Genomic DNA, 27,394 nt, shown 5'->3' on the forward strand with positions numbered 1-27,394 from the left:
ACACATGTGGGTGACTTGTAGCTCACTGGTTTAGTGCTCCTTCAAGTGTGCTTCAGAGCTGGATTCTGAACTCTGTTTTTTAAAAAAATATTTATTTATACATATAAGAACTGGGGTACAGGCCAGAGGTGTGGTGGAGGGGGGTGAGAGGATTCACCAGACACAGAGTGGGGAATAGAACAGGCAGATCTACTGAAGTACACTGCTGAGGGGAACAGCAGGTGAGTCAGGAGAGGTCTGCTGTCCCATATGGGTAGCTCCCTGGCCGGGGATTGAACTCGTGCTTCAGTGGCTGTGGAAAACTTCATTGGTTGCGTCTTAACCCCTCATGCCACCAGGGAGGCCCTGAACTCAGATTTGCTACTAACACCAGTGGGTCATTCCCTCAGCCCCACCAAGGAATTTTCTGAGGTATCACTTTTATATTAAAATCTAGTGTAAGAAAGGGGTCTGATTTTGCAGAAATGATTTATTTAGTAGTTTTGAAGCTTGATTAGTGTTTTAGATAGTTTACAAAAAGTGCTATGCATTCCATGCACCTAGATACCGAAGAATATTTGAACAGCTGCTCTAGTTTAATTTAAAATTTTGAATAAGGAGGTAAGTATTTCTTCCTGAATGAGTCATTAGAATTCACCCCCTTCTCCACCATCAGACACCCACAGTCTTCTACCACAGTCCATTGGGTCCCCTCCCCACTGTACTCCCCCTTCTACTCCCCCTCTGGTAGTTTTAATTCCGTGGTCAGATAATAGGGCTTGTTATTGGTTGGGCTTTATCTCACCCTTTGTTTCATCTTTCTGTATTCCACATAGAAGTGACACCATCTAGTAGTTGCCTTTCTTCCTCTGACTCATTTTGCTTAGCATAATCCCCTCCAGTTCCCTCTAGACTGTTGCAAGAGTTCACCTTCTTTACTGCTGAGTAGTATTCCACCGTGTATATAGACCACATCTTCCTGAGCCACTCATTTCTCTTTGGGCACTTGGCTGGTTCCATAACCTGGCTATTGCAGATGGTGCTGCAGTGGCCACAGGCGTGCACATAGGCGTGCACATAGGCCATAGGCGTGCACTTCAAATTAGTATCTTTGCATTCTGTGGGTAGATACCTGGGAGTGCCATGGCTCATTCCACTCATGTGGTAAACCCATTTTGAATATTTTGAGAACCCTCCATACTCAACTTCCACGGGGGCTGGACCAGTCTACATTCCCACCCACAGTATAGTAGGTTCTTTTCTCTCCATAGTTTACAAGTTTTCATAATGTTACTTATAAAATAAATGTGTTCTGATGAAACACATCATTGTTCAGTTTTTTGCTGTCACAGAATAAAACAGTGGAGAGAGATTGTTCAGCATGTGGATGCTAGGTGAGTCTTCACCTACAGTCACCAGGGACCTTTGTCCTGTGCTTGGGATCCTGTGCTCTCAGAGATCAGCCCCCACCCACCCACATTTGCTGCTGCCTCCCTAAGGATGTGTCCATGGCTTGGCCTTTGAGTTGGGGGAGTGGATCTAGCTCGCAGCTACCGTTCCTACCTGCCCGGCAGAGGCTGTGTCGAAGGTCACTGCTGCCCTTGGCTTGGCATGTAATGTGAGAATGGAACAGGAGAGATCAGCAAGGGTTTGTCAGCTTCGCTTCGTGATGCGTTTCCTGCCTCCGTGTCTGAATGCAAGCAGGACTCCATTTCCCCTTGTGTGCCTCTGCAGCCAATTTCATAAAATAACAGTATTCAACCCTTAAAAATCTCTGGCTGCACAAGTCATTTGTGTGAGTAATCGCTGCCCCATGAGCGGACATGTTGTCTAAGTAGGTGTTTTTTTTTTTTTTTAAGATTTATTTATTTATAAAAGCATTGGGGTACAGGCCAGAGATGTGGGAGGGCGAGAGAATTCACCAGAGACAGAGCAGGGAGCAGAACAGGCATATGGGCCGAAGTACACTGCTGAGGGGAGCAGTGGGCAAGGCAGGAGAGGTCTGCCGTGCCATGTGGGTATCTTCCTGGCTGTCCAGGAATCGAACCAGTGCTGCAGAGGCTGCGGAAAGCCTCACAGCACTTTGCTCAACCCGCTGCGCCACCAAGGAGGCCCGCCGAAATAGATTTTTTTTTCCTCTGAAATTTGCTAATTTGTCCTTGTTTGGGGGATGGGATTCTGCTGTTTTTCTGCTCTGCCTGGACATCATCTTTGAGAATTTTGTCCTCCTGAGCAGGCGAGGAGATATTGTGGCTCAGGAAAGGGAGAGCTGTTGTAGCCAACCGTCTGCCCTCTTCTCTGGCTCCTGCAAGCTGTTAGCTACTGGGAAGGCAGCTGCTGGATGGGTCCTGTTCTCTGGTGGGAGGCAGGACGGCTCCCTCCTGGGTGGTGGTCATTGCCGCTGGTGTTGTCACTGGTGCCCGGTGCCGGCGCCCTCCCAGGGCCACGCTTGGCAGCACGTGCAGATGCCGGAAGAGCCGGGATTGCTCCTCAGGGGAGCTCATCAAGCCCAGCCTTTGAATATCTTTTCCCTGATGAGGTGAATCATCTTTTTCATCTTTCAGAAGCAACCCCCCGCCCCATGCTACCAGCATGGCTCTCGATTTCCCACTGGGTCTCATCAGCCCAGATGCCAGAATTCAGACGCCCGAGTTCTTAGCTGTGACCTTGGGTTTATTTTTTGTTTTGAGCAGATTTTCATTTTTAACAGTGCCCGTTAATATTCACAAACAAGGTGTGTTCCAGCAGGTTCACAGACATGCCACACAGCTGGCCCTCCCCAGGCAGCCCAGCCACAACCATGGTGTCAGCACATGGGGGAATAGGACCGCAGCCCTGGACACTTAGCGGGGCTCAGGCTGTCCCCCTCTTTTTAGGTTTCAGGGTCTGTTTTTTTTTTTTTTAAGGATTTATTTATCTATACAAGCACTGGGTACAGTCAGAAGCGCGGGAGGGTGAGAGAATTCACCAGAGCCAGAGCGAGGAGCAGAGCAGGCAGAAGGACCAAAGCACACTGCTGAGGGGAGCAGCGGGCGGCAGGAGAGGTCTGCGCGCCATGTGGGACCCTCCTCCGGTGGCCGGGGAGCAGCCGGGGATCGAACCGGCGCCACAGAGGCTGCGGGCAGCTTCGCAACCCAGCGCTCAACCGCTGCGCCACTGGGGAGCCCCTCTTGTGAAGAGAGCACCGTTTTATCATCACAGTTCTGCACACACCACCACCACCACCACCACCACCACCACCACCACCCCCACCCCCACCCCCGCTCTGTTTCACATTGTGTTTGTATTGGACTTGGGATTCTGAAAGGCCAGAGGTACCTTTTCTTTTGGTTTTTCTTTCTCTCATTTACAGATTTCAGTCCAGGGTGGCTGCAGTGTGGTTCTCACAGGGCACCCCTCTGTGAGGTGCAAGGAAGGTGAAGGACACCAGGTGGGGGTGGGCATCCTGTCATTCAGCTTGGTCTTGAAAGAACCCCCGAAAGTTCAGCCTCAATGCTCAGCATATTATATAGGGAGATAACACAGTTTCTTCTCTCTGTGCCTCAGACGACTATGCCCAGGAGTGGAATCTTGAGATAGAGTCTTCTTTTGATGTTGTTGGCCCCAAGCCAGTCGGTGGCCAAGTGACCATATCCCTCCCCAAACTGCAAACACAGCAGAGACACACCATTGAGCTTCAGCCTGGGGAAAGAACGTTGCAATTACTGGTGAAAATTGACAAGGTGAGTGATGGGACATCCTGAGTAGCACTTGAAAAGCTTGGTGAACTAAGAGGCCAGGTATGAAAGAAAAATGCACATTTTCCACTTCTCCCCCATTTTTAATTTATGTTTGTGTGTGCGCACAAAGGAATGATTTCCCAACGTCAGAATTAAGAAGATGGAGAATATGTGATCAATTTGGAATCCTTTCCTCTCAAGAAGTCAGGTGTGGTTTTATTTATATATATATATATATATATGTAACACATATAGATGTTATATATTTTATATACGTATATATTGTGTATGTATGTATATATTATGTATATATGTATAATGCATAGAATACATACAACGCCCATATATAGTACACCACACATATATGTACACATGGAAAGAATCCACCTTTTTAGTAGCTGAGTAGTATTCCATTGTGTATACATACCACATATATGTGTGTGTATGTGTATGTATGTATATGTGTGTATATGCACACACATAAATGTTTTTGCAGTATATGCACTATCCCAATCCATACTGAGAATTGTATTTAGGTTGTAGTGATAATTTTTGGTACTTGTAAGTTATTTTGAATACTGGTGCTTATTCTAAACACAGAATTCTTAATTCTAAACTCATGATCTTTCATGGGTAATGTGGGCTGGGTTTTATCTTTTTTCCCCCTTTTTACACTCCTCTAATTGATAATTGTGAGCTGATAAGGTTGGAGCAAGTCAGTTCTCAGTAATTGTTTAGATAAAGTAAAAACTCAAAGCGGTTTCTACTTCTGGGCTGGAAAGAAGAGTCAGCCTCAGCACCTGAGCTGAATTGTTGAGAATGTAGAACACTGAGTGTCAGGAATGGGAAGAGCTGTGTTTCTGAAAACACACGTTATCCTGCTCTTTCCCTTCCCTGTTGGTGTATTAATCGTACTAATGTCCTAGTATCTTGATTTTCAAGAACCAGCTATGGGTTAGTGTGACTTGGCATGAGTCAGGGAGGGAGGTTTATATTGCTTCAGTACCTAGAATTTCTGTACTTGACTCTATTGGAGGTTAACACAGTCATCTAAATCATTGGTTATTCTGTTCTTTCTTAATAGAATATTAATGTAGAAACCTGGTGGCCTCGTGGACATGGACCGCAGACTGGGTACAACATGCTGGTTCTTTTCGAGCTGGATGGAGGCTTAGTTATTCAAAAATCAGCTAAGGTAAGCAAATACTTCTAAACAGTTTGTGGGAAAAAGTGAGCCTTGTTGAAAGAGCAGCGTCGGGCTTTACAGGAGAAGCAGCCAGCGGGGCTCCCGCAGCTTCTCCTCAGCGAGGATTGCCGTCACTGTCACAGTGGCTGTACATATTTCAATTGCAAATCTGTTTTTAATTGTACTTTGTATCAAAATAGTATGTGTGTGTAATTTTAAAACTCAAATATTTGTAGAAGGTTCTACCTTGAGTCTCGCTGATAACCCCCTCCTGGGCCCCGGGAGTTCAGGTCAGAAAGGGAGAGAAAAGTGACAGAAGTCAGGCTGACAGGGTAGAGGACGGTGGGGGTGGGAAAGTGGAACCATGAGTAGAGGCTGCTCTGTCAGTGCCAATAGGCACCTCACCCAGGCCAGGTAGCAGCACGGTTGGCGTGGGAGCACGGGACGTACAGAGTGCTGTGAAAGTAGGCAAACGTATCGTATGATGGCAGCCAGTTTTCATGTGTGGAAATAGGTCAGTCACATATGCTAGTGTCGCCTAACACTCAGGATGCCATTAAATAGGCCCAGCGTACCTGGGGTCAAAGAACCCAGTTAGAAGTCCCCAGGTTGAAGTAGAGAAAGAAAACCTGTCCTGAGGAGTGGCCAGCATCAGGAGCATTTTATAGAGGGAAGAAGGAGGATAAGGTCATGGGCAAAGTGATCATGGGGTGGTGGGGTCAGAGGTGAAAGTAGGCGCAGATCCACTCCATTCAGTCCGTTCAGACAGGGTATTCCCATTCTTTTTTTTTTTGTTTTTTTGTGGGACCCTCGCCGGTGGCCGGGGATCAAACTGGCGCTGCAGAGGCTGCGGGCAGCCTTGCAACCCAGCGCTCAATTGTTGCGCCACCAGGGGAGGCCCAGGATATTCCCATTCTTGCTGGCTTCTTGGAGAGAAACGGCTGCTCTAGCTCCATTTAAAGTGACTCAAGCAAGGTCACTTTTTCACACTAGTCAGATGTGTGTTTTATTTATATGTAATACATGTGTTATATATATAATACACAATCTATATAATATATACACAGTATACATTTATATAACATGTATTTTTAATACACAACATACACATGTATTCTAGGGTATATATAACATCTATATAACATCTATATAATATATACAACTCCCTCTAGCATTTGGAGTCAGCTGGGATTGGTGCTGGTACTGTGAACTCACGATTTTCAGTATATGTAGATAGACACAGAAAAGAAGGTGGGTGTCCATGTGTGTAAACACACACTCTCGCTCTCTCTCCTGGGAAGTCACCCTGGAGAGACGATGAGCAGCTGGTGTCCAATGCTGGTTTTGTAGTAACATTCTAGTAAAGAAATCAGAGCCCATGGGAGACTCAAGGGATTCTGGAGCTGGAGCCTAGAAGATCTCCTGCATCGGGACGCCAGGAGGTAGGCAAGAGAGATGGGCCAGTTAGCGGGACACAGTGTATTTGCTCCCACAGGCCCAATCTGGGAGAATGTGAGTGCTAAATAGAGAGGTGGCGGGGGGAGGTGGCAACCCACTGAATGTCCCGGACAGTCTGGAGCACAGACCCGGACAAATGACTGGGCGGTTGTTGGGAGGACGTGGGTGGATGGCCAGCTGATATGTGTAGAGGGTAAGAGAACAAGACAAATCATTCAGCAACTCTCACAGTTACGGGAAGCCCAGGCAAGGAATAGGACCAGTGCCGAGGCTCGAGGGGAAAGGCGGCGTGACATCTGGGGTATGCAACCTAAGGCGGCAGGGTGAGCCTTTGAGGTTGAAATCTGTGGCAATCTGAGAGCCTGGCACCGTTGCTTCGAATCAGCTACTGTGTCGAGCTGACACGTGAGGCGGGTTTGGGGGTGTTTGCAAGTTGTTAGAGCCCCTGGATTGTTTGAAATGACTTTCTGGGCCTTTTGCTTACCCTGCCCATCCATCAGCTAAATAGCTTCATATTGGAGTAATACTTTAACATTGGAGACACTTGTCTCTGAGACTAGATATCTTTCTCTCTGTGGTTTTAGAAATTGCCTTCTTATTTTTAAAATTAATACGAATAATTCTGCATCATGTAAAAGTTTTTGTGTTTTTAAAGACTGCACTTCACATTATTTAACCTGCTACAATCTTACCGAAACAAAATTTAAGTTTTGCGTTTTGCTCCCTAGAAGGTGATGAAGAGAACATGACCATGTTCAGAGGTAGAATGGGTAAAGGAACAAAATAACTGAGCTTGAAGGGGCTGAGGAAACATCATCTGATTCTCTAACTAGTTGCTTAGGGTATTTTCCCACCCGTCTGTGGTGGGGTGGGAGGAGGGCAAGGACGTGCACTTAGGGCAGCGGTGGCTGTGGTCCAGGTGGAGCCCTTTGCCATGGAGACCGAGGAATGCTGCAGTGTGGTTCCCTGCGGGAGCTCTGAAGTGGCTCATGCGGCCCTCGTGTCCATTTGGCGGCCACAAATCCCTTGTCAGTCCTGTGACTGCTGCAAGGGGGAAGCCAGGGTGATGTAAACATCTGCGCTCTTTGCACTTCTCAGCTCTCAGTGTTTGCTTTTGAAATAGAGATTAAAAAATACAGATTAGTACTGTCTTTGGTAAGAGAGAAATGGTACCCAGTTCATGTTTGTTTCCAAGAGCAGATTCAGTTTCTTGCCAATGTTACATGCCTTCAGATGATTCTAGACTTGCCACTGTTTCCGCAAGCAGACATTTGACTGCTCCTCGAGGCCCCAGCCTGTGTCCCGGTAGGAGTCTCTTACTCCTTCCCAGCCTTTCCTGGGCAGGAGTGTGTGAGAGCCCAGGATTCCTTTATATTTGTCATTTCTTGTGAAGTATAACACGTAGACAAAAAAACAAAACAAAAAAACAAACCCATACCAAACCTAAGGGAAATTCTCAGTGAACTATCAGATTGAGAAGAAACAGGAGATTCCAGCGCCTTGAAAGACACTGCTCCCCTTTGGGGCCCCCCACCCCCCACCCCATCATTATCCTTCCTCCCTCCTGAAGCTCTCCTGACTCCTAACACTGGAGTTTATTTTTCTGGCCATAAGTTTACTTTGTTGAGCATTAGGTGCTTACACAAGGCCCGCCTGAGGAGGCACCCTGCAGGGTGTGCTGGGGAGGGACACAGTGCCCTCCGCAGTGTCCTGACACCAGCTCATTGCTGCTCATGACAACGTAGACCATGCTGTTGCCTCTAAAGAAACACAGAAGCATTTCTGAAAAAATACCTTAGATTTTGCATTAATTCAGGATACTGTCAGTGCGTCTAAATTCATAGACCAGGGGTTTTTAAAATAAACACAATCACATTAGCTATGAAGATTATTACGTGTGGAAGCAGGTTGATTTACTCAGGTGGGTTAGGGATTTAACTGCAAAGGCTTCTGCTCTTTCACATAAATTCCAGAGCTTTCTGGATTGTTTGTGAGCGCCCTTCACATGTGGCCTTGTGAGGTTTGCTTGTGAACACTGCGAGGTTTGCGTCTCTGCTGGCTGTAGGCTGTGTCTCCTGGAGCCACACAGCCGCTCTTCTCCCGTGTTGGTCTGGCGTCATCCCACCTGTTGTTGGTGACGTTGGGGTTTGCTGTGTGCTGAGGGCTCTGTGGGCTGACACCGCTATACTATTTCAGGTGGCTCAGGTTCTGCTGTTGAAATGTGGGGACTTTCCAGTTGAGCTATTCTGAGTGGTGCTCTGGGAACACTGGCCCAGCCTCTGGGGCCATGTTCCTGCAGCAGTGCCCAGCCAGCGCTCCACTTTTACGGAGTGAGAGGCCCTTGCCTAAATTCACCTGAACCCACACGCGCACAACATTGGGGAGCGGGGCTGGTGGGGCCTTGCGCGCTGTTTTTTTGCCTCTGGCCCCCTCCTCATCTCACTTCTGTTGCTCTCGTAGCTGATGGTTTAGCTGTTACCTGCGCTTGCTTTCTGCAGCATGGTCTTATTTTCAAAGCAGCTCCTTGAAATCGTCTTAGCTTTGGCTTCCCATCCTCCATCCCTCCTCTTCCATGGAGAGCGGCGCTCGCATTTTTGTTTTAGTCTCTGAGTCCGTCACAAGACCCGGCACATTTGATTCCATCTGGACGCAGCCCAGGCCTGGGGGTGGCGGGACAGGAGTGCAGTCTGCATGGAGGGCTTTGTTTCACAGGGAGGCCAGGGTGGCTGCAGGACTCGATCTGTAGCACATAGTGTGAAGGGAGATGATGTGACGGAAGTTAGCGGGCACTTTAAAAAACTTCAAAGGTAAGCATTGAGATGTTGTAAATTGTCAAGACAGTCACTTCAGAGGGAACTTAGAATGTGAAGTCTGGGAGACACAGCTTGATTGGTTTGGGAAATGAACTTAATTTTCAACAAAACAGTAAGTTTTGAGTGTAGCAAGAGAGACTGGCCTGGGGAAATGGAAGAAAATAAATCTCCACTGGTTTTGCCATTTCCTGCCCTGGTTAATTGAATATTTTTTTTTCGTCCTACTAATTGATTGCATTGAATCTCTAGGTAATTTTTTCATTTTTATTTTTATTTATTTATTTTTTTTAAAGATTTATTTATTGGGCCTCCCTGGTGGCGCAACAGGTTGAGCATAGTGCTGTGAAGCTGTCCACAACCTCTGCAGGTTTGATTCCCGGCCCGCCAGGGAGATTCCCACATGGCATGGCAGACCTCTCCTGTCTCGCCTGCTGCTCCCCTCAGCAGTGTGTTTCAGTCTGTCTGCCTGTTCTGTACCCCACTTTGGGGTATAGGCAAGAGCTGCGGAGGGTGAGAGTATTCACCAGAGACAGAGTGGAGAGCAGAACAAGCAGATGGACTGAAGGCACTGCTGAGGGGAGCAGCGGGCAAGACAGGAGAGGTCTGCCACGTCATGTGGCAATCTCCCTGGCCGGCCGGGGATCAAACCCACACTGCAGAGGCTGCGGACAGCTTCACAGGGTGGCGCTCAAACCGCTGTGCCACCAGGGAGGCCCTAGGTAATTTTTAAAATTAATTTACAGGCATAATATTTTCGAATGACCTATGGTTCACCTTTCTGGAAAAATAGAAAGTCAATTAGTTGATTTTCCTCTTTGGCATCATCTCTTTTGTGAGACTCCTAGGTGCACCTCTGTCCTGAGGTCAGCGCCTCACTATGAGTAGCTGCTGTTTCAGCTTGGTCTGACGTCAGGGTCCTGCAATTAGGTGACTTAGAGAAACAGACAGTGCAGTGACTCGCAGTCCACAATGAGGACTTGCATGGCCCAGCCGGGAGAGGCAAGATGGCCCAGTGTTGGAGAAGCCATGCAGATTTCTTCCTTTTCTGCTTTTTATTTTCTCTTTTTCTTTGTGTTGTAAATTCCTCTTTTTCAGTACTAACAAGGCAGAAGAGAGCATAGTGCCAGTGGAATTTTTTCCTAGTCTTTCCAAGTCCTACTCTTGACTTTCTAAAAATGCTAACCTCAAGTACATTGCAAAAAATAGGAAATTCGGAGAAGCCAGGCGTCTTTCCGACACTTCTGTACTTCCCATCAGTGCTGAGAGTTCCCTGGGGTTGTGAGGCACTCGCCTCCCGTGTGGGTTTCCAGGCAGCTGTAACAGTGACGAAAATGATGGTAGCTTGAAACAATTTGCTTTCTCACTGTTTTGGAGGCCAGACTCCAAAATAAAGGGGCTGGCAGGGCCTGGCTCCCCCTGGACTTGGCAGGGAAGTGTCTCCCTGCCCCCACCTACTCCTGGGCACTCACTTGGACCCTGGCAGTTCTTGATATTCCTTGGCTGGGGCTATGTCTCTCAGCAGATGGCCTGCTCCCTTTGTGTGTCTGCTTCTCTGATGAGCCCCTCGCCGCTAGATCACGCCTCAGCCCAATCCAGCATGACTTCATTTTAACTTCACGGATGACACCTGCCAGGACCTTGTGTCCAAGTAAGGTCACATTCTGACTTTCCACGGATGAGAATTTTGAGGGGATCGATCTATCCCAGCACACCTTCCTTTTGTCTTTCTCCCTGTCAAAGTCTAGTGAAATGTTTCCAAACAGCCCACATTAGTGCTCCCCAGGGGCCGTGGGGCAGGCACCCTGGGTGTGGGCTGTGCCAGTTTGTGCCCTGCTGTGTGCTGCCGGCAGCTGGTCTTGAGTAGTGTGTGCTGGCAGTTCACTGCAACCCAGTTGAGATATAGTCTCCCTTGAAAGTTTTTGTTTGTTTAAAGGTACAGTTATTCTAGAATTTTACTAACATATATGTAGGCTTCATTGTAGTACATTTTTATCATTAACTCTTTAGTAAATGCTATTTGCTACCTGGAAGTTAGTTCCGAGAGCTGTTAGTTAATAGTCGTTCCCGGACTCATGTGGACTCGGCTTCCTACTATCATTTAGAAAATAAGTTCCTAACAGTTTGGAAAGGTTGGAAGTTTCTTTGGACACAGTGGGTCTGCAGTCCTCATCTTACTACATATTCTTGCACTTAAAAGTAGACTAGCAACAAGATAGCTCGGCGATTATAAAAAAGGAGAAACTCCACACGAGCTGCTCAATCACAATGTCTTGGAGTTTCGTTTTTATGTTTAAAATTTAAAATAGAAAGTAATAATTGGTAAGCCAGTCTTCATTAAAATTAAAAACTTCTGGGCCTCCCCGGTGGCGCAGTGGTTGAGCGCTGGGTTGGGAAGCTGCCTGCAGACTCTGCAGCGCCGGTTCGATCCCCAGCTGCTCCTCGGCCACCAGAGGAGGGTCCCACATGGTGTGCAGACCTCTCCTGCGCCCGCTGCTCCCCTCAGCAGTGTACTTCGGTCCTTCTGCCTGCTCTGCTCCCCGCTCTGGCTCTGGTGAATTCTCTCACCCTCCCACGCTTCTGACTGTACCCAGTGCTTGTATAAATAAAAATAAAATAAATCTTAAAAAAAAAAAAAAAGTTAAAAAAAAAAAAATTAAAAACTTCTCCGTGAAATATAATATCAAGAGAAGGAGAAGAAAAGCCACAGAGCGGGAGAAAATATTATAAAAGACACGTCTGATGGACTATTACCCAAATCTACAAAGGCCTCTTAACAATAAGAAAACAGCCCAATTGAAACATGGGCCAGAGGCTGACGCGACATGTCACTAAGGACACGACAGGGAATCCCATGGAAGGGCTCGCATTGGCACAGGTCACAGGGACCTGCCAGCGAAAGTGGCTGCCGACACCACTGCTGCGCCAGACCCCTGTCTGAACAGCCGGGATCCCCTACCTGACTCCTGCAGGGGCGGGAGTCCTCACTCACTGCTGGTGGGGGTGCAAAATGGCGCAGCCACTTTGGAAGACAGTCTGGTGGTTCTTTCCAAAACGAAACATACCCTCGTCATGGGACCCAGCAGTCACACTGCTTGGTATTTCCCCAAAGGACTGAAAACTTGTCCATGTAAAAACCTGGAAGAGATGTTTACAGCAGCTTTATTCATCATTGCCGGGACTTGAAGCAGCACAATGGCCTTGAGCAGGTGCGTGGGTAGAGTGTGGTACCTCCGGATGGTGGAATGTTATTCAGCGCTAAAATGAAATGAGCTACCAAGCCATGAGAAGACACAGGAACCTTAAATGCATGACTAAGTGAGAGAAGCCAGTCTGAAAAGATCACATAAAGTACGGTTCCAACTGTGTGACATTCTGGAAAAGGCAAAACCACAGAGGCTGTCAAAAGAGCAGTGGCTGCCGGGATGGGGAGGAGGGTGGATGAGTAGGTGGAGCACGGAAGATATTTACAGTAGTTGAAAATACTCTATACACGACTGCAGTGGTGGGTGTGTGTCATTACCTGTGTCCAAAACCATGGAATGTCTAGCACCAGGAGTGAACTGTAGCATAAACTTTGGATTTCCGTGACTATGACACGTTAGTATACGCGTGACCCGGACATGACATGTGTCTCACTTTGGTGGCGGATGTTGATAATGACAGTCGGCCAGGTGGGGACAGCCTCTGCGCCTGTCCCTTAATTTAGCTGTGACCCTTACACTGTTCTTCAAAAATAGCCTCAGTCTTGAAGAAATTTAAAACAAAGTGTGAAATATGTGTATTTATAATCATATATTTATACACACATTTGTGTTATATATATTGCTTGGTGAGCCCATATGGAATATTTTACTCATTTTTTATAGTAACTTTAGAAGTTAAATTGTTAATTCTTTAAAAGCCATAGAAAGAAAGTGAAGCTCTGCATCTGCGGCTTGCTTTAGAAGTGACAGATAGTGAGAACCAATACCTGGGATTCTTTTTTTTTTTTTTTAAAGATTTATTTATTTATTTTTTATTGATACAAGAACCGGGGTACATTCAGAAGCGCAGGAGGGTGAGAGAATTCACTAGAGCCAGAGCGGGGAGCAGAGCAGGCAGAAGGACCGAAGTACACTGCTGAGGGGAGCAGCGGGCGTGGCAGGAGAGGTCTGCGCGCCATGTGGGACCCTCCTCCGGTGGCCGGGGAGCAGCTGGGGACCGAACCTGCGCTGCAGAGGCTGCGGGCAGCTTCGCAACCCAGCGCTCAACCTTTGTGCAACCCGGGAGGCCCTCTTTTTTTTAAAAGATTTAAAGTGATGCTTTTGGGAGTTTTGGGAATGTTTTATTCATTCTTTCATCTCACCTCATGGGTGGAGAAACCTGCAGAAAGCATTTTCTAGACAGGATGGAAGGGTCACTGAAGCGGGGCCCAGTGAAGACACATCTGGGAAAGTCAGTCCTGATGCTGAGGGACTGGGCCATCCAAAGGCTGGGCCTGCGAGCTGGCTCACATTTTGCCTGTAATCACTGCAGCATTTCTCTCACGAACTGTTTTCCCCTGGTGTAGAATTTTAGATGAAGTTAAAGCAGATACAAACATAACAGCAAAAGCTGGAATCTGCCTTAAACCATGTGCAATAAAACACCAGGTTTTATGCTCTTCTTTGAACGTAATGGCACAGAACTTTCGGTGAAGGCTCTGTCCTGTGTAACAACAACTACAAGGAAATGGACCTCACAGAGAATCCGTCTTGGAAGAAGAATGCTGGTTTAAGCAGCCTCTCCTCTGGTTACCCCTGTTAGGCTGTCTGTGTCCACTAGTTTATTTTCATTTTGCATTGTCAGTTTTAATGCTTTGTCTTAATAGCCCCCCCCCCCCCCAATATGGGAAGTTGTCCGCTGTTTGCCTTTATCTCTCTGGCCAGCTTCCTTCCATTTTGCTGCAGATGATAGCGTTTCATCTCCCCTTACTGCTGAACATGTTCCCTGATGTGGCTTCACCTGCTTTCTACCACTGGCACGCGGTTGCTCCCAGAGCTCAGCTTTGTACTAATACCGCAGTGTTTTCTCTCTGAAGTGATGCATCTTAGTGGAAGGCGATAATGACACCACCAGACTGCCCACAATTCTGGAGGACATTGTCTGACAGGGGTCAGGGCTAGGGCTGGGGCTAGGCACTCCACCTCTGACTCTGTGGGCTGTTTAGGGGTCACTGGGGATGGGCCATCAATTGTTGCTGCATGACTGGGGGTCAGGAGAGCTGTCTTTTCCCAGGAAGTTTGCACAGGAAAGAAAAAACCTGTTAGTAGATGTTTTATATAGTCAATACTGCTTGTAACATTAATAGGTATAAAGACATAAATGAGATCAATTTTCTAGATTAGTGTGGAAAAGTTTTTAGATTCAGAACTGCTTTGCGTTTTGTAATAGTTACTGAGAACCCCAAAGAGCTTTTGTTTGTGTGGGTAAATATTAAAACTGAAGGAGGATGACATATTTCAAATCATAACAATACATTGAAGACATGTTAATGTAGACTATGAAAAATATATTTACAAAATATAACATTTGGTGGGAATGGTGGTGTTTTAGGCATTGCAAGTCATTTTAACATCTTGCTTAAGAGAGGACCAAAAAAGATAAACTCATGCCATTGTGGCAACATGGATGGAGCTGGAAGGGATGATGCTAAGCGAAATAAGCCAGGAGGAAAAAGATAGACCTGGGATGGTTTCACTTAGAGGTGGAATGTAGAGAAAGGGAACAAAGGTTGGGGAAAAAGAAACTGGCAGGTAGACCATAGACCAGAGGCCTACAGCGGGGGAGGGGGCGAGAGAGGGTATCAGAACAGGGGAGGGGAGAGAGCAAGGGATGGTGGGGGGAGAACCACGGGGATGACACCTGAGGGGAAAGAGCAGATACCATCCAAAATAGAAGCTCACTGAATTCTCACCTGCTCCTGCACTCAGTCATCTGCAGTTTGCTGTTTAATGAAATGGGAAGACATCTGAGTGCACACTCAGGTAAGTGGCTGGGAAGGAGAGAACTTGAGTAGCTCTTGCGGGTAATCATGTGTGTGCTCCGTTCCTACACTGGAACTTTCCAAATTGGCTTCTTAGAGCTTGTGGTCGGGTCTGTGGAGCGCATCAGCAGCTCTGCTCCCTGCTCACACTGACACCCTCCAATCGTCCTCTGCTCTTCAAGGATTCCTCGCCAGGCATGACTTTGTAATGTGTGTTGGTTATTGGAAAAATGCTGGTGTCCTGAGACTTCCAGATCTTCCCAATGCCAAAACGTTTTATTCTACGGTAGCACCTTGATGTTGCTTCAGATCAAAACTGTTACTGTTTTCCTTCAAGTGACCAGGCTTACCTGATCATCTTCAAGAAATTATCTGTCAGGTAGCATACCTGGGCGACCAGCGAGGCCTGGAGGAGCTGTGGGTCCAGGCCCTGAGCCAGTGAGGGCTCCCCCCACCTCACAGAGCATGTTCCTGTTTCGTGGTCAACATTTGCTCACTCGGCCCTCCCCACTGTGCCCCAAGGCTGGGGTTGAATGAATTCCTAGTTCTTACTCCTTTATCAGGACATTTTAATTAAAAACATTTTTTTTACACTTCATGTGTTTACAGTACTTGAATTCTCCCCTCAGGTGTAGTCCCTGTAGATCTCCCACCACCACATCACCTATCAGCCATCACCATGGCCCCTTGTGCTGGTCCCACACCAGTTTTGATCCCTTTTCTCCCCCCTCTCCTCCTTTAGGCCTCAATAGATAGTTCCTACAAGTTTTGTCCTTTTTTTGTTTAACCCTTTGTTCTGTTACCCTATATTCCTCCTGTAAGTGATATGATCTGATATTTTTCTTTTTTCTCTGACTTATTTCACTGAACATCCTTTTCAGCTCCACTCATGTTGCTGTGAGTGGCATGAGTTTATCTTTTTGATGGCTTTATAGTATTCCATTGTGTGTGTAGACCACATTTTCTCCATCCACTCATCTGTTTTGGGGCATTTAGGTTGTTTCCATATCTTAGCTACTGTAAATAGTGCTGCAGTGAACAGAGGTGCAGGTTTCCTTCTGAGTTAATGTTTTTGTGTCCTTTGGGCGGATTCCTAGGAGTAGAATTGCTCTGTCATAAGGTAGATTATCAGGGACATTCTCGAGTGAAGCTGACCTCTGCCCACTAGGGTGGGGAGGTGAAGGATGCAGCTCCTGCCTTGTCTGTGCTAGGGAGCTTCTGCCCCACTCAGCATGGCTTTGTGACATTGGGCAGTGCTGATGGAGTGGGAGAGTCTTGAGATGCAAGATACTTATTCAGTCCTTCCACTTGCATCACCTCCTGCATTTTGTTGCTAAAATTCACATGAAGAAGAGCTTCTTTGATGATTCTTTGTGCTGATTAACAGGCAAAAGCAGGTCCATCACTCTGGAGGTCTACCCACTGGTGTGTGTTCAAGTGAGTTCTCAGCTCTGTCTGGTGTTGTGACTTAGCCTTCAGTTGCATGAGGGATGTGTCTTTGACAAGTGCCGCGTTGTGCTTCATTCTTCTGACTTTCCCTCCAGTGGGTGGTCAGCACCCCAGCGTGAAGCTCAGGTTGATGGGAGTGTGTCTTGGGCCCGTGGGGATGCTGAGCCCTTGTAGGCTGCAAGGGGCCTTTACATGTGTTGTTTGGAAAGGAATGTGATTCAGTATGCAACAGCACATTGCAGCCTAAGCTAGTGCTTGGAAAAGCTTATCACACCCAAGTTTAAAAATTCAACTTCTTTTTCTTTACTCTTGGCCTGATGGACCTCAAAATGACATAGCAGCTTAACAGCCACTAGAAATATTATTTGAAAACTATTCTGTTATGGGGGCCTCCCCTGGTGGTGCAGTGGTTGAGTGCTGGGCTGTGAAGCTGCCCGCAGCCTCCGTAGCACTGGTTCGATCCCTGGCCACAGGCGAGGGTCCCACATGGCGCAACAGACCTCTCCTGCCATGCCCGCTGCTCCCTTCAGCAGTGTCCTTCGGTCCTTCTGCCTGCTCTGCTCCCCGCTCTGGCTCTGGTGAATTCTCTCACCCTCCCGCGCTTCTGACTGTACCCAGTGCTTGTATAAATAAATCAATAAATTAAAAAAAATATTCTGTTATGTTAGACACGAAGAGGTATTAACTTTTTTGAAGTTGAGGAAAGGGTGCCTTTCATCATACTTCATTTCTTTATCATTTCACCCAGTTTCTTCGTGGGAGCTGTTTGCCCTTCGGGGCCAGCAGGCTGCTGAGTCCATTTCATTTCTTCCCCATATTTTTAGATGTAGCCAGTATATTTGTCAGTTAAGAATGTTAGTCTTCTAATCCCATTTTAAGATAAAAATTGACCCTTAAATTAGGAAAAAGTGCATTATAAACGAAATTTCTTTCAGAGTCAGATAAAATATTATTATTATTTGTTTTTTTAGAGGCATCTTTTATTTGTTTGTTTGTTTTGTTTTGGATACAGTCAGAAGCGCGGGAGGGTGAGAGAATTCACCAGAGCCAGAGCAGGGAGCAGAGCAGGCAGAAGGACCGAAGTACACTGCTGAGGGGAGCAGCGGGCGGCAGGAGAGGTCTGCGCACCATGTGGGACCCTCCTCCGGTGGCCAGGGAGCAGCCGGGGATTGAACCGGCGCCGCAGAGGTCGCCGGCAGCTTCGCAACCCAGCGCTCAACCGCTGCGCCACCGGGGAGGCCCAGATAAAATATTATTAAACTCTAAAATAAGTTTCCATGAAAATTTGGAAGCTTAAAAACAAGTGAACAAAAGGTACCTGGTCATTTTTGTTTCTTTGTAAGATGAATTTGGGATTGAAAATCACAGTTCATAGGACAATACTGGAGTTACAGAGGTTGTGAAAGGAGGGTGTGAAGACCCCCATAAGGGTGCAGAAGTGGGCGGAGCACAGACTCTTCACACCCCCACCCCATGCCTGCAGCTGCACCAGCACACATTCTGTTAGCCCTCAAAGCGCTGGCGTCAAAGCACATCAGTTAGCTTCTGGAAAATTCCACTGTGCATTCAAGAGAGGGAGCATGAAAAAGAAAAATCATACTTTCACTATGAACATAGTTTTGAACTCAAGGACCCCGTGAAGGTTCCCAGCCCAACTGTTCTAGATGCTTGAATCCCCATCAAGGTGTTTTACAAGGCTCCTGAAAAATCTCCGCGTTCTTTGCAGGTTGCAACCCCAAAGAAGTGGAACCCCAAAATCCTTCAAGCTCCCCCTGGCTTAGACTTACTCTGTGTTATCTTAAGGTTAACTGATACTTTTTTGTAGTGGGGGGAAGGTGCACGTCTGTCACACTAAATAACTTGATTTTTTCATTATTTTTTTTTAATTAGAGAAGAAATGCATAATCTTTTTTTCTTTGCCCTCCCCAAAATGCATAACTTTGGTTCAAGGTCTGACTTGATTGGTGTGAAAGAGTGTCCCTTGTTCTGCTATATGGCTTGAAAGGATGTAGAGGTGACAGGCAGGTGACAGGCACATTGTCTCTGCCCGGGGCTGGATGCTGGTGCTCACCTGGGCTCACACCTGGATGCACTGGCACAGGGATGAGGGTCTGGTTCCTCTCGGGGAGCAGTGACAGCTGCGGGCGTTGCTGCATCTCACCTGCCAGTCACGGAAGCATGATCATTCAACGGGTTAAGTGCCCATTGAACAAGTGGTTTTCCGATCTTTGCACTGAAGGTGGTAAAGTTGTGAAATACCTTGGGCTGTTTTTGTGATTCCCAGATGCACGTTTGACACATTTTAACAACACTAAAATGAGAATCTGCTTTTTAGAGATCAGTTTAACTGGTGGGATTTATTTTTCTATTTTTGTAAAATAGTATGCTTTTATTTTAATTTTGAAAGATTCTCTTGAAGTAGATTTCTTTTGATGGAATTACAAGTGCCCATTTCCTGAGAAAAGCTGTAATAAATTTCATTTTTGAATGCTTTCTATATTTTTATTATCACAAAGGAATAATAGTGTCTGACAATAATTCATAAATGTGTATTTTCTGAAATGTGCATTTTTCTTTTAACTGTTTCATAGCAAAAAGGAGAATTAACATTAAATTACACTCATGTAAATTGAGTTTGCTTTCCTTTCTTAATGATCTCTTTTGCTTATGCTTTTAATTGGCTATTTGCTATATAATTCTGTTCATGACAGGTTTACTTTAGGACAGTGGAACTTGTAGAAGAGCCCATAAAAGGATCTCCAGGTCTGAGTTTCTACTTCAAAATCAACGGGAGGCCCATATTTCTGAAAGGCTCAAACTGGATCCCAGCTGACTCGTTCCAGGACCGAGTGAGCTCGGACTTGTAAGTTTTCATCTTTCTTTCCTGCTCCCTGTTCTCTGACCAGTCCGCACAGCCGAGAATCACTCATTTGTACCTCTTATGTTCCAGTGGCAGGAGCGGAGAGGTGACGCGGAGTTCCAGGAGGGTGGGAAGGGCTCTACTTTGCTGTTGTTTCCTCATGAGCTCCAGTCTCATAGTTAAACCCTTGGAGACTGCTGAACCCGCCCCTTTTCCACAATACTTTCATGTCTTTCCCCTGCAGAAACAAGAAAACTACTAAAGCCCATTTTGGATAGTTAGTTCCTGATAAGTTTGGCTTTTTTTGTTGTTTTTTCAAGAATACCTGAAATATTTTTCTTTTAAAAAAAAAATGGGAACTCATATTAACCTCATCACGTAAAGATGTTTGTGTACTATTCCACTTTTAAAGAGGAACTAAAAAAAAAAAAAACTTTAAAATCCTAGATCTAGGGCCTCCCTGGTGGCACAGGCAGTTGAGCATGGCGCTATGAAGCTGTCCACGGCCTCTGCAGCACGAGTTTGATCCCCGGCCGGCCAGGGAGCAACCCACATGGCGCAGCAGACCTCTCCTGTCTCGCCCGCTGCTCCCCTCAGCGGTGTATTTCAGTCTGTCTGCCTGTTCTGCTCCCCGCTCTGTCTCTGGTGAATCCTCTCACCCTCCCGCACATCTGGTCTGTGCCCTGGTTCTTGTCTAAATAAAATCTTTAAAAAAATAAAATCCTAGATCTAGAGAAAACTTACAGCATTTTTCTGAAGTATTGAGAACTTTAGGGTCGGTTTATCAACTACTGTTTTTTGTGAGCACGAAGATAAACTGCGAAGACATCGCACTCATTTGCACATGTGCAGGTGGGCATCTGAGCCACCACTTGGGTTTGGAATGTGGCTGGGGCTGGGGCCCTAGTTTCACCAGGAGTTACAGTTCTTCCCTTTCACTCCAAAGTACGTATGTTGTTTTCAGTTTCATATGAAAACGAAATTATTCTCCTGACACAGACTTGGATGATTTGCTCTCCCTTTGCTTTTTCAAGTGCCCCCGCCCTCTCCTGGCTGCCCAGGGTGAACCCCTCCGATGCCTTTGCTGAGAGCATGGTCCCCTGCAACACCCTTCCCCTCCACCAGCCTGTTGTGGAGCCTCTCTCCTTCCTCAGCCCCTGGTGTGCACATGGAGGACACCTGCCCGCGAAGTGGTCAAACTACATTACCCTCAGGGTAACAGAAGCTGGACAAAGTAGAAGGAAAGTTTTCTAGAAAAAGAACTGGCCTGTAAGAAAGAAGGAGATGAGTGAGCCAGGCACTGTTGTTGCAGCTTTGATTTTCATGCTGTAGTTTGAAATGGTTCTGTAAAATTAACACGTGCTCTCCAAGGCTCACCATTGTGTTTTTTACAGGAATAATGTTAACTCAAAAATGTCATTTTCAAAATAACGTCGTAATGTTACTGAAAATTTCGGAGGCAGAGCAAAGCTGTCACCCACCGTTTTCTAGGTTTGCTTCTGCGTTTCTAAGGTCATCTCACTTTTTTCACTTAGGGTTAGATCCAAACTGTTGTAATTTTAAAGTGTTTCTCTAACAGATTTGGAATGTGGTTATCAGCAACAAAGTGTCTCATATCTTTCTAAAAATATCACCCCATTCACATTGTCTGTGTTGCCGTCTCCTGCAGGCTGCGGCGCCTCCTGCAGTCGGTGGTGGACGCCAACATGAATGCCCTCCGCGTGTGGGGGGGCGGGGTCTACGAGCAGGACGCCTTCTACGAGCTCTGCGATGAGCTGGGGGTCATGGTGAGTTGCAGGGGATGTTTCACTTGTTCACGTGTTGTCTCCTTGCTGCCGGCCCTGTTCTGAGGGGCCAAGGGTGGCTGCTCATCCTGCTTTGCTCAGAGTCAGGAAAGATGCTTGGCTTTTTGCAAGGGAGTGAACCACACCCTGCACCCAGGCCTGCGGGCGCAGCAGACCTGTGCATCTGTTAGATCAGGCAGGCCTCTCCGTGTTCTCGCTGTGGCGTGGAGGTGTGCTCGAGGAGACAATGAAATAAAGATTTCAGCTTGAAGGAGCTCCAACAAGACCTTGAGGGAAGGTGCAGTGAATACGGCTGTCCAGTTCGCTGAACCTGCTTTGTGCTGGAAGCAAAGCCGACATGCTCTCTCTCTAGGTCCTGGTGTCCCAGCGCTCAGGGGCGGGCTCCAGGGAGAGCGGTGACTATCGAGACACTCCTGAGAGTGGTCTCAGTGATGCGCAGAGCCTAGAGTTTTTTTAGTGCCAGCCAACCTCTGTCCGAGATTTGCTCCTGTCTCCGCACTCACCCCGAGAAGGGGATTCTATGTGCGTTTCATGGACAAGGAAGCTGCCCCGGGGTGGGGGTGGGGGAGCTGTCTCCCAGCCCCCAAGGGCCTGCCCACATGGTCATGCTCTTGGCTTCACGCTTCGTTCCTTTATGAACAATGTGTGTTTTTTGACAGTCTTACCCATCTCAGAAATCCCAAATTCCTGGTGAAAGTTAGAGTGAACTAGAGGTGAGGAGGGGTGCGGAGGTTGGTCTTCCTGACTCTGCACGTCCCTCTACACGTGGACCCCTTTCCTGCCTGAATGCCCTTCTCCACTGCACAGCCCTAGGCCTCACCACGTGTGCCTGAGTCATGATCCCCAGGGTTCAGGTGGAGCCTCTATTCCGTCGGGCCTGGTTATGCTCATGCCTGTGGTCTGGTTTGCAGGTGTGGCAGGACATGATGTTTGCCTGCGCCCTGTACCCCACAGACCATGGCTTCCTGGAGTCGGTGCGACGGGAAGTGGCCCACCAGGTACGCTGCAGCCTGCAAGAGCTTGTCTCGGTTTTCCATTTTATTAGGCCTCTCCTGTTTCTCATCCTCTTTCCTGAATCCCATGAAATTGACAGTGACTCATGGGCTCCCTAGCAAACCCCCTGCCCCGTGGCTTGTCACTCTGTGTGCTGACAACCCCGATGTACCCAGCTCCATGGCCCCTCCAGCCAGCTGTCCACTTGGGCCCCTTAGCTGGCCCTGCCCAGCTTTGCTTCTCCCCGGGTGGTCCCCACCTCTGAAGCCGGCAGTGCCGCCCTTTGAATTTCTCAGATCAGAATTTCACATGACTCCTGGCTCCTTGACGTCTTTCGCATCCACATCTGCGAAGTACATGTGTCTTCATGGACCTGTGAGCTGAGGGGCCCTCGTCTCCCAGCTCCATGACTGACAACGGCTGGAAGCAAGGACTGCCTGTGGGTATCAGGCATCCCTGCGCGGACATGGTCTTTCTCAGTACACGAGCACTCGCTGCTGGGGGCACCCAGTCCCTGCATGCCTGACTCGGGCTGGTAGACAGTCCCTCAGCGACTCACTCGACGCTGGCAGCTACTCGGGGACCCCCTTGGCACCCTGAGCTTGTCCCCTTTGGGATATTCCATGCATCTCTCACTCTCTTGGCTGTTTCTCTTATGCTTGCCACTTCGTGAGAACTTCTCCCTGGCCTCATGGTCCTCTGGCCTGGTGGAGACGCGGGCCCTGGGGCCCTCCCAGCAGGGCTGGTTCCTGTGCTCTGCAGGACTGAGCCCTCCTGGGAGCGCGTCCCACCTGTCGTGGGACTCAGGTGATGATGAGACTAGTTTTCTTTTTTAGTAAAAGGGTTTTTCCTCAGTTTTTGTTTAGTGGAGAAGAGGAAGCCGGTCTCGCTGGTGTCTGTAGAATCCAGATATTCCCCAGATAACATTCCCAGCCGCTTTCTGATGAGCTCTCTGGCTCCGGCAGAAAAGCATTGGCTGTAACTGATGAATCATCACAACACACTTTTTTTTTTTTTTTTTTTTCATGCCGAGTGTTTGAAAATTTTTCTATGTTTTCGTCAATGTTAGGTCAGGAGACTGAAGTCTCACCCCTCCATCATCATCTGGAGTGGCAATAATGAAAACGAAGCAGCCCTGAAGATGAACTGGTTTAACGTGGTCGACATGCACACCTATGTCAGGGACTACGTGACCCTGTACGTGAAGACCATCCGCGAGGTCATCCTGTCAGTGAGTTGGGGCTGGTGACTCAGCAAGTCCAGGAGCTTGCTCTGAAAGTGGTGCTGGGGGTCTTTGTGTTCCTGTTTTAGGGCACCGTTCAAGCTCGCTTTCACGCAGAGTAGTCTGCTGTGGTGCTGCGGCTATGGGGGACTGCCTTGAGCATGAACTCGTCTGTGAGTGTGAGCTCACCTCACACTAGAGTGTGTCACCATCACAGGCTGTCATCGTCACCAACTCTCTGACCCCCCCACCCCCATCCCACCAGAGTGTCTCCAAGGTTGAAACTCTACCTTGGCTGGGGTATTGATACATCACTGCTAAGATGCCACAGTGGTAAATGCTAAGGCTGAACTGGTTCGTGTCACCCATGAGTATGCTGGTATTCGATTTAAGGGGCGACAGGCGTGACAGCCTGGTACCTGCTCTACCAGGGTGTCTTCTTTATGGGGTTCTTGGCACTACATTTCTTTTTTTTTTTTTTTTAATTTAAAGATTTATTTATTTATTTATTTATACAAGCACTGGGTACAGTCAGAAGCGCGGGAGGGTGAGAGAATCCACCAGAGCCAGAGCGGGGAGCAGAGCAGGCAGAAAGACTGAAGTACACTGCTGAGGGGAGCAGCGGGCGGCAGGAGAGGTCTGCGCGCCATGTGGGACCCTCCTCCAGTGGCCGGGGAGCAGCCGGGGATCGAACCGGCGCTGCAGAGGCTGCGGGCAGCTTCGCAACCCAGCGCTCAACCGCTGCACCACCGGGGAGGCCCCATGGCACTACATTTCTAAACTTAAAAAAGAAGAGCTTCTGCTGCCACTGCTTCTCCGTCTTTGACATGGAAACATGCTTTTCTCACACGGGGATCTATGTTACGTAAGTGGAGGCTTGCCAGTTTCTTTGAAGAGGAACAGGATTAAGTGCCTTAGCCATTGTAGCAGTCAGAGCATCTGACGGATAGGTAGTAGTCAGAGTTACTGCTCTGTAGTGGTCAGAGCATCTGACTGATAGCTCTGATAGGAATCAGAGCATTGGTTGTGTAAGCAAGAGTGCCCTAGATTGAGCTGCCCACACACAGTTGGTAATAACTAGTTTCCTTTCGCATGTCCACTTTTCAAGGAATGGTCATTTCTTGGCTCATCTTATGCTGTATCTTGGACCCAATAAAGTCATGATTTAAAGTCATGATCCAGAAAGACGTCACCTGTAAGCTTTGTGACTAAAAATCAGGCCTCACAAGAAAAATCACACCCTTGGAAGGCAATTACAGAGCATCCTGGGGTGGGCATTTTTAGGCAGACTCAGTAATTGTGCTGACTGATGGCTGCTCCGAATTTGGAGGAAGGCAGAGAAATCAGTCAAACTTGATGAACAAGGCCAATTTATCAGTCTTCTCCAATTTTACTTCAAAGCTGTGATGACAAAATATTTTCAAATTTAAGACTACCCACATTCTTACTATCCTTTTAAATACTTTGAAACTCCACCAGCACCTGCTGGGATCCTGTTGCCAGGCAGAGCGTGTTCCCGTTGCTAGGCAAAGCCCCCCTCAGAGCTGGCTGTCCGCTGTTGAGGGAGGCAGGGCCTCGGTGCTGGGGGCAGGATTGAGGCGCCCAGTCCTCACTCAGTGGAAGAGCCTTGACTTTTTACTGGAAGGGCCTTGGAAGGCTTTTATGTAAAAGCTGATGTCCACAGCGAGCCTTAGAGGACAGGTAGAATCTGACACCGAGCGTGCGTCTTCCATATTTTACACCGTGAAAATAGCGTAAAGTCAGAGTGAATGGGCATGGAAGGATGAGTGTGCAGTCCAGCCCTGAAGCAGAGAGCCAGAGGGGGAAGAGGCGGTTTGGAGACTGGTCTTAAAAGGACTTAGAATTGTGTCACAGTCTTGGGCTCCATTGAGCAGACAGTGGGAAGCTGCTACGGATTTGGGGAGAAGGAAGAACTTGATCTGGTCCATGTTCTGCACAGTGCCTTTAGTAGCGAAGACTTGGAGAGAAGTAAGAGAGTCTAGACAAGGAAACCAGTTTAAACAACCAAGACCTCAAAGGTATTGAGATGCTATTTTATGCCAGGCAGTGATCTATTACTTACGATCATTATGTTAATTGAGTATTATGATGTACGTTATACACATTAGCATACTGATGATATAGCTGCTTTTTATAGAATTTGTTCATTTAATTTTTAAAGCTACCCTGGATTATGACCTTTGTTTTGGAGATGGAGACTTTGGAAGGGTAGAAAGACCAGTTGCTCAAGGTCCTCTGTCTATTCATGCCTGACCACACCCAAGGGTCTCTCCTTGCTGAGGGATGCTTGCCCTGCAGCAAACTCCCCCCAACCCTTGCGCCACCGATGGCTCTTCTCAGTGAGACAGGAAGCGAGTTGGATGCAGAGATGCTGTAACTCACCTGTGTGCTGGGCTCCGTAGAGGCTGCTTGCGGCCAGCTGCCCTCACACAGGCCATGGGCGTGGAGACACACACGGAATCACACGGGTGGGAAATCCCAAAAGTGGGAACATTCCTCATTACAGTGATGGACACAGAGAATGTCTGTAACTGCTCCTGTCCTCAGTGGCCCCTCGGCCTTGCCCAGCTTCCCCACTTCCTTTCCAACTCTGCGCAAGGGCTGCTCCTGGGAGACCAGCCGCCTCAGTGCCAGCTCCCACTCCCCCCCCACTTTCCGGCTTATGTTAATGGAAACAGAGCTGGTGAAATTGGGGGATGTTTACACACGACTTACTTCCTGTTTACAGTCTCCTCTAGAGGAGGCTTGCAGTTGTCCCCATCTTACAGATGAAACTGAAGCCTAGGCCTGTCCCAGAACAGCAGTGCTGGCTTGGAATTTGGGGTCCGTGCACAGGCATCTCTGTTCTTACCTGCAAGGCCTGTGGTTCTCAGGTGGAGGCCCAAAACAGTGTGAGATGGTGGGGGCGCGGGCCCTTGGCACCTGGGGCAGAGGCCGAGGTGCTGCTGCTCTCCCTGCAGTGGCCTGGACCCCCTCAGCACACGCAGAGCCTGGTCAGTGGCGTGCACTGAGCAGGCTTGGAAGCCCTCCTGCCTGGCTGGGGGTCTGCCCGGAGGAGGAGGAGCAGCGTGGGGTGTGGGGGCTCTGGCTGTCTCGGAGTGCTGAGAGAGAAGGGTGCTGGGAGTACAGGGGTCAGCTTGGCATTTCTGTTAAGGAATGAGGACTATGAACCCGCTTGGGTGAACGTGTCCTTTCAGCCGTGTCACTTCTGATCTTAGGGAGACAAGACCCGTCCTTTTGTCACCTCCAGCCCCACGAATGGGGCCAAGTCGGTCGCCGAGGGCTGGCTCTCCACCTACCCCTATGACACCCACTTTGGTGACACCCATTTCTACAACTACACCAGCGACTGCTGGGACTGGCGTGTGTTCCCCAAGGCGCGCTTCGTGTCTGAGTACGGGTACCAATCCTGGCCTTCCTTCAGCACGCTGGAGCAGGTACGCGGGCTGGGGCAGGAGGAGGTATTGGGGCAGGCACGTGGGCTGGTGTGGGAGGCGGGTACATGGTCTCTCGGCTGGGCTTGAGCAGACCTATCTTCCCTCTCAGGCCACAGGCCCAAGACACGGGCCTCTCAGTTAAAGCAAAGTTCAGGAGCAAGTGTGGAGGAGATCGTCCCTGCTTCACCCTGTGGGGAGCTGCACTCTGGCAGTCATCCTGAGGGGGGGAGGGCAGTCTTTTCTATATTGCTTTTCATTATGTTCCTTCAGGAGCCTTTGTTACTTTTTATGGTAACCTTCAGTGCTGGCACCGTCCCTGGTGCCCAGGATGGCGTTGAATCTGTAGATGAGCTGGTGAAGTCTTGCCGTCTTAACGCCCTCAGACCCTCTGATTCATGAATACATGCTGTCACCTTTTTAAAATGTTAAATTGAGATGTTATTGACAC

General features: G+C 48.1%; 1 protein-coding gene across 6 annotated transcripts in view; it reads left to right on the plus strand.

The window, feature by feature from the left end:
- Positions 1 to 27,394, plus strand: part of MANBA (mannosidase beta) — an 81,546-nt gene that overhangs the window by 28,336 nt on the left and 25,816 nt on the right. For all 6 annotated transcript variants that reach the window (XR_008551577.1, XR_008551576.1, XR_008551575.1 and 3 more), the window contains 7 exons: positions 3,526 to 3,701; positions 4,783 to 4,893; positions 19,320 to 19,471; positions 21,138 to 21,255; positions 22,185 to 22,271; positions 23,336 to 23,497; positions 26,728 to 26,946. Coding sequence is in view for 3 of the 6 variants with exons in the window: in XM_054694613.1 (XP_054550588.1) it covers positions 3,526 to 3,701; positions 4,783 to 4,893; positions 19,320 to 19,471; positions 21,138 to 21,255; positions 22,185 to 22,271; positions 23,336 to 23,497; positions 26,728 to 26,946 (1,025 nt within the window). In the remaining 3 variants the exon portion in view is untranslated. The remainder of the gene's footprint in view (positions 1 to 3,525; positions 3,702 to 4,782; positions 4,894 to 19,319; positions 19,472 to 21,137; positions 21,256 to 22,184; positions 22,272 to 23,335; positions 23,498 to 26,727; positions 26,947 to 27,394) is intronic.

This window comes from Talpa occidentalis, unplaced genomic scaffold (assembly GCF_014898055.3).
Source record: "Talpa occidentalis isolate TD23 unplaced genomic scaffold, MPIMG_talOcc4v2.1 talOcc4.13, whole genome shotgun sequence".
In the NCBI taxonomy this organism is placed as follows: Eukaryota; Metazoa; Chordata; class Mammalia; order Eulipotyphla; family Talpidae; genus Talpa; species Talpa occidentalis.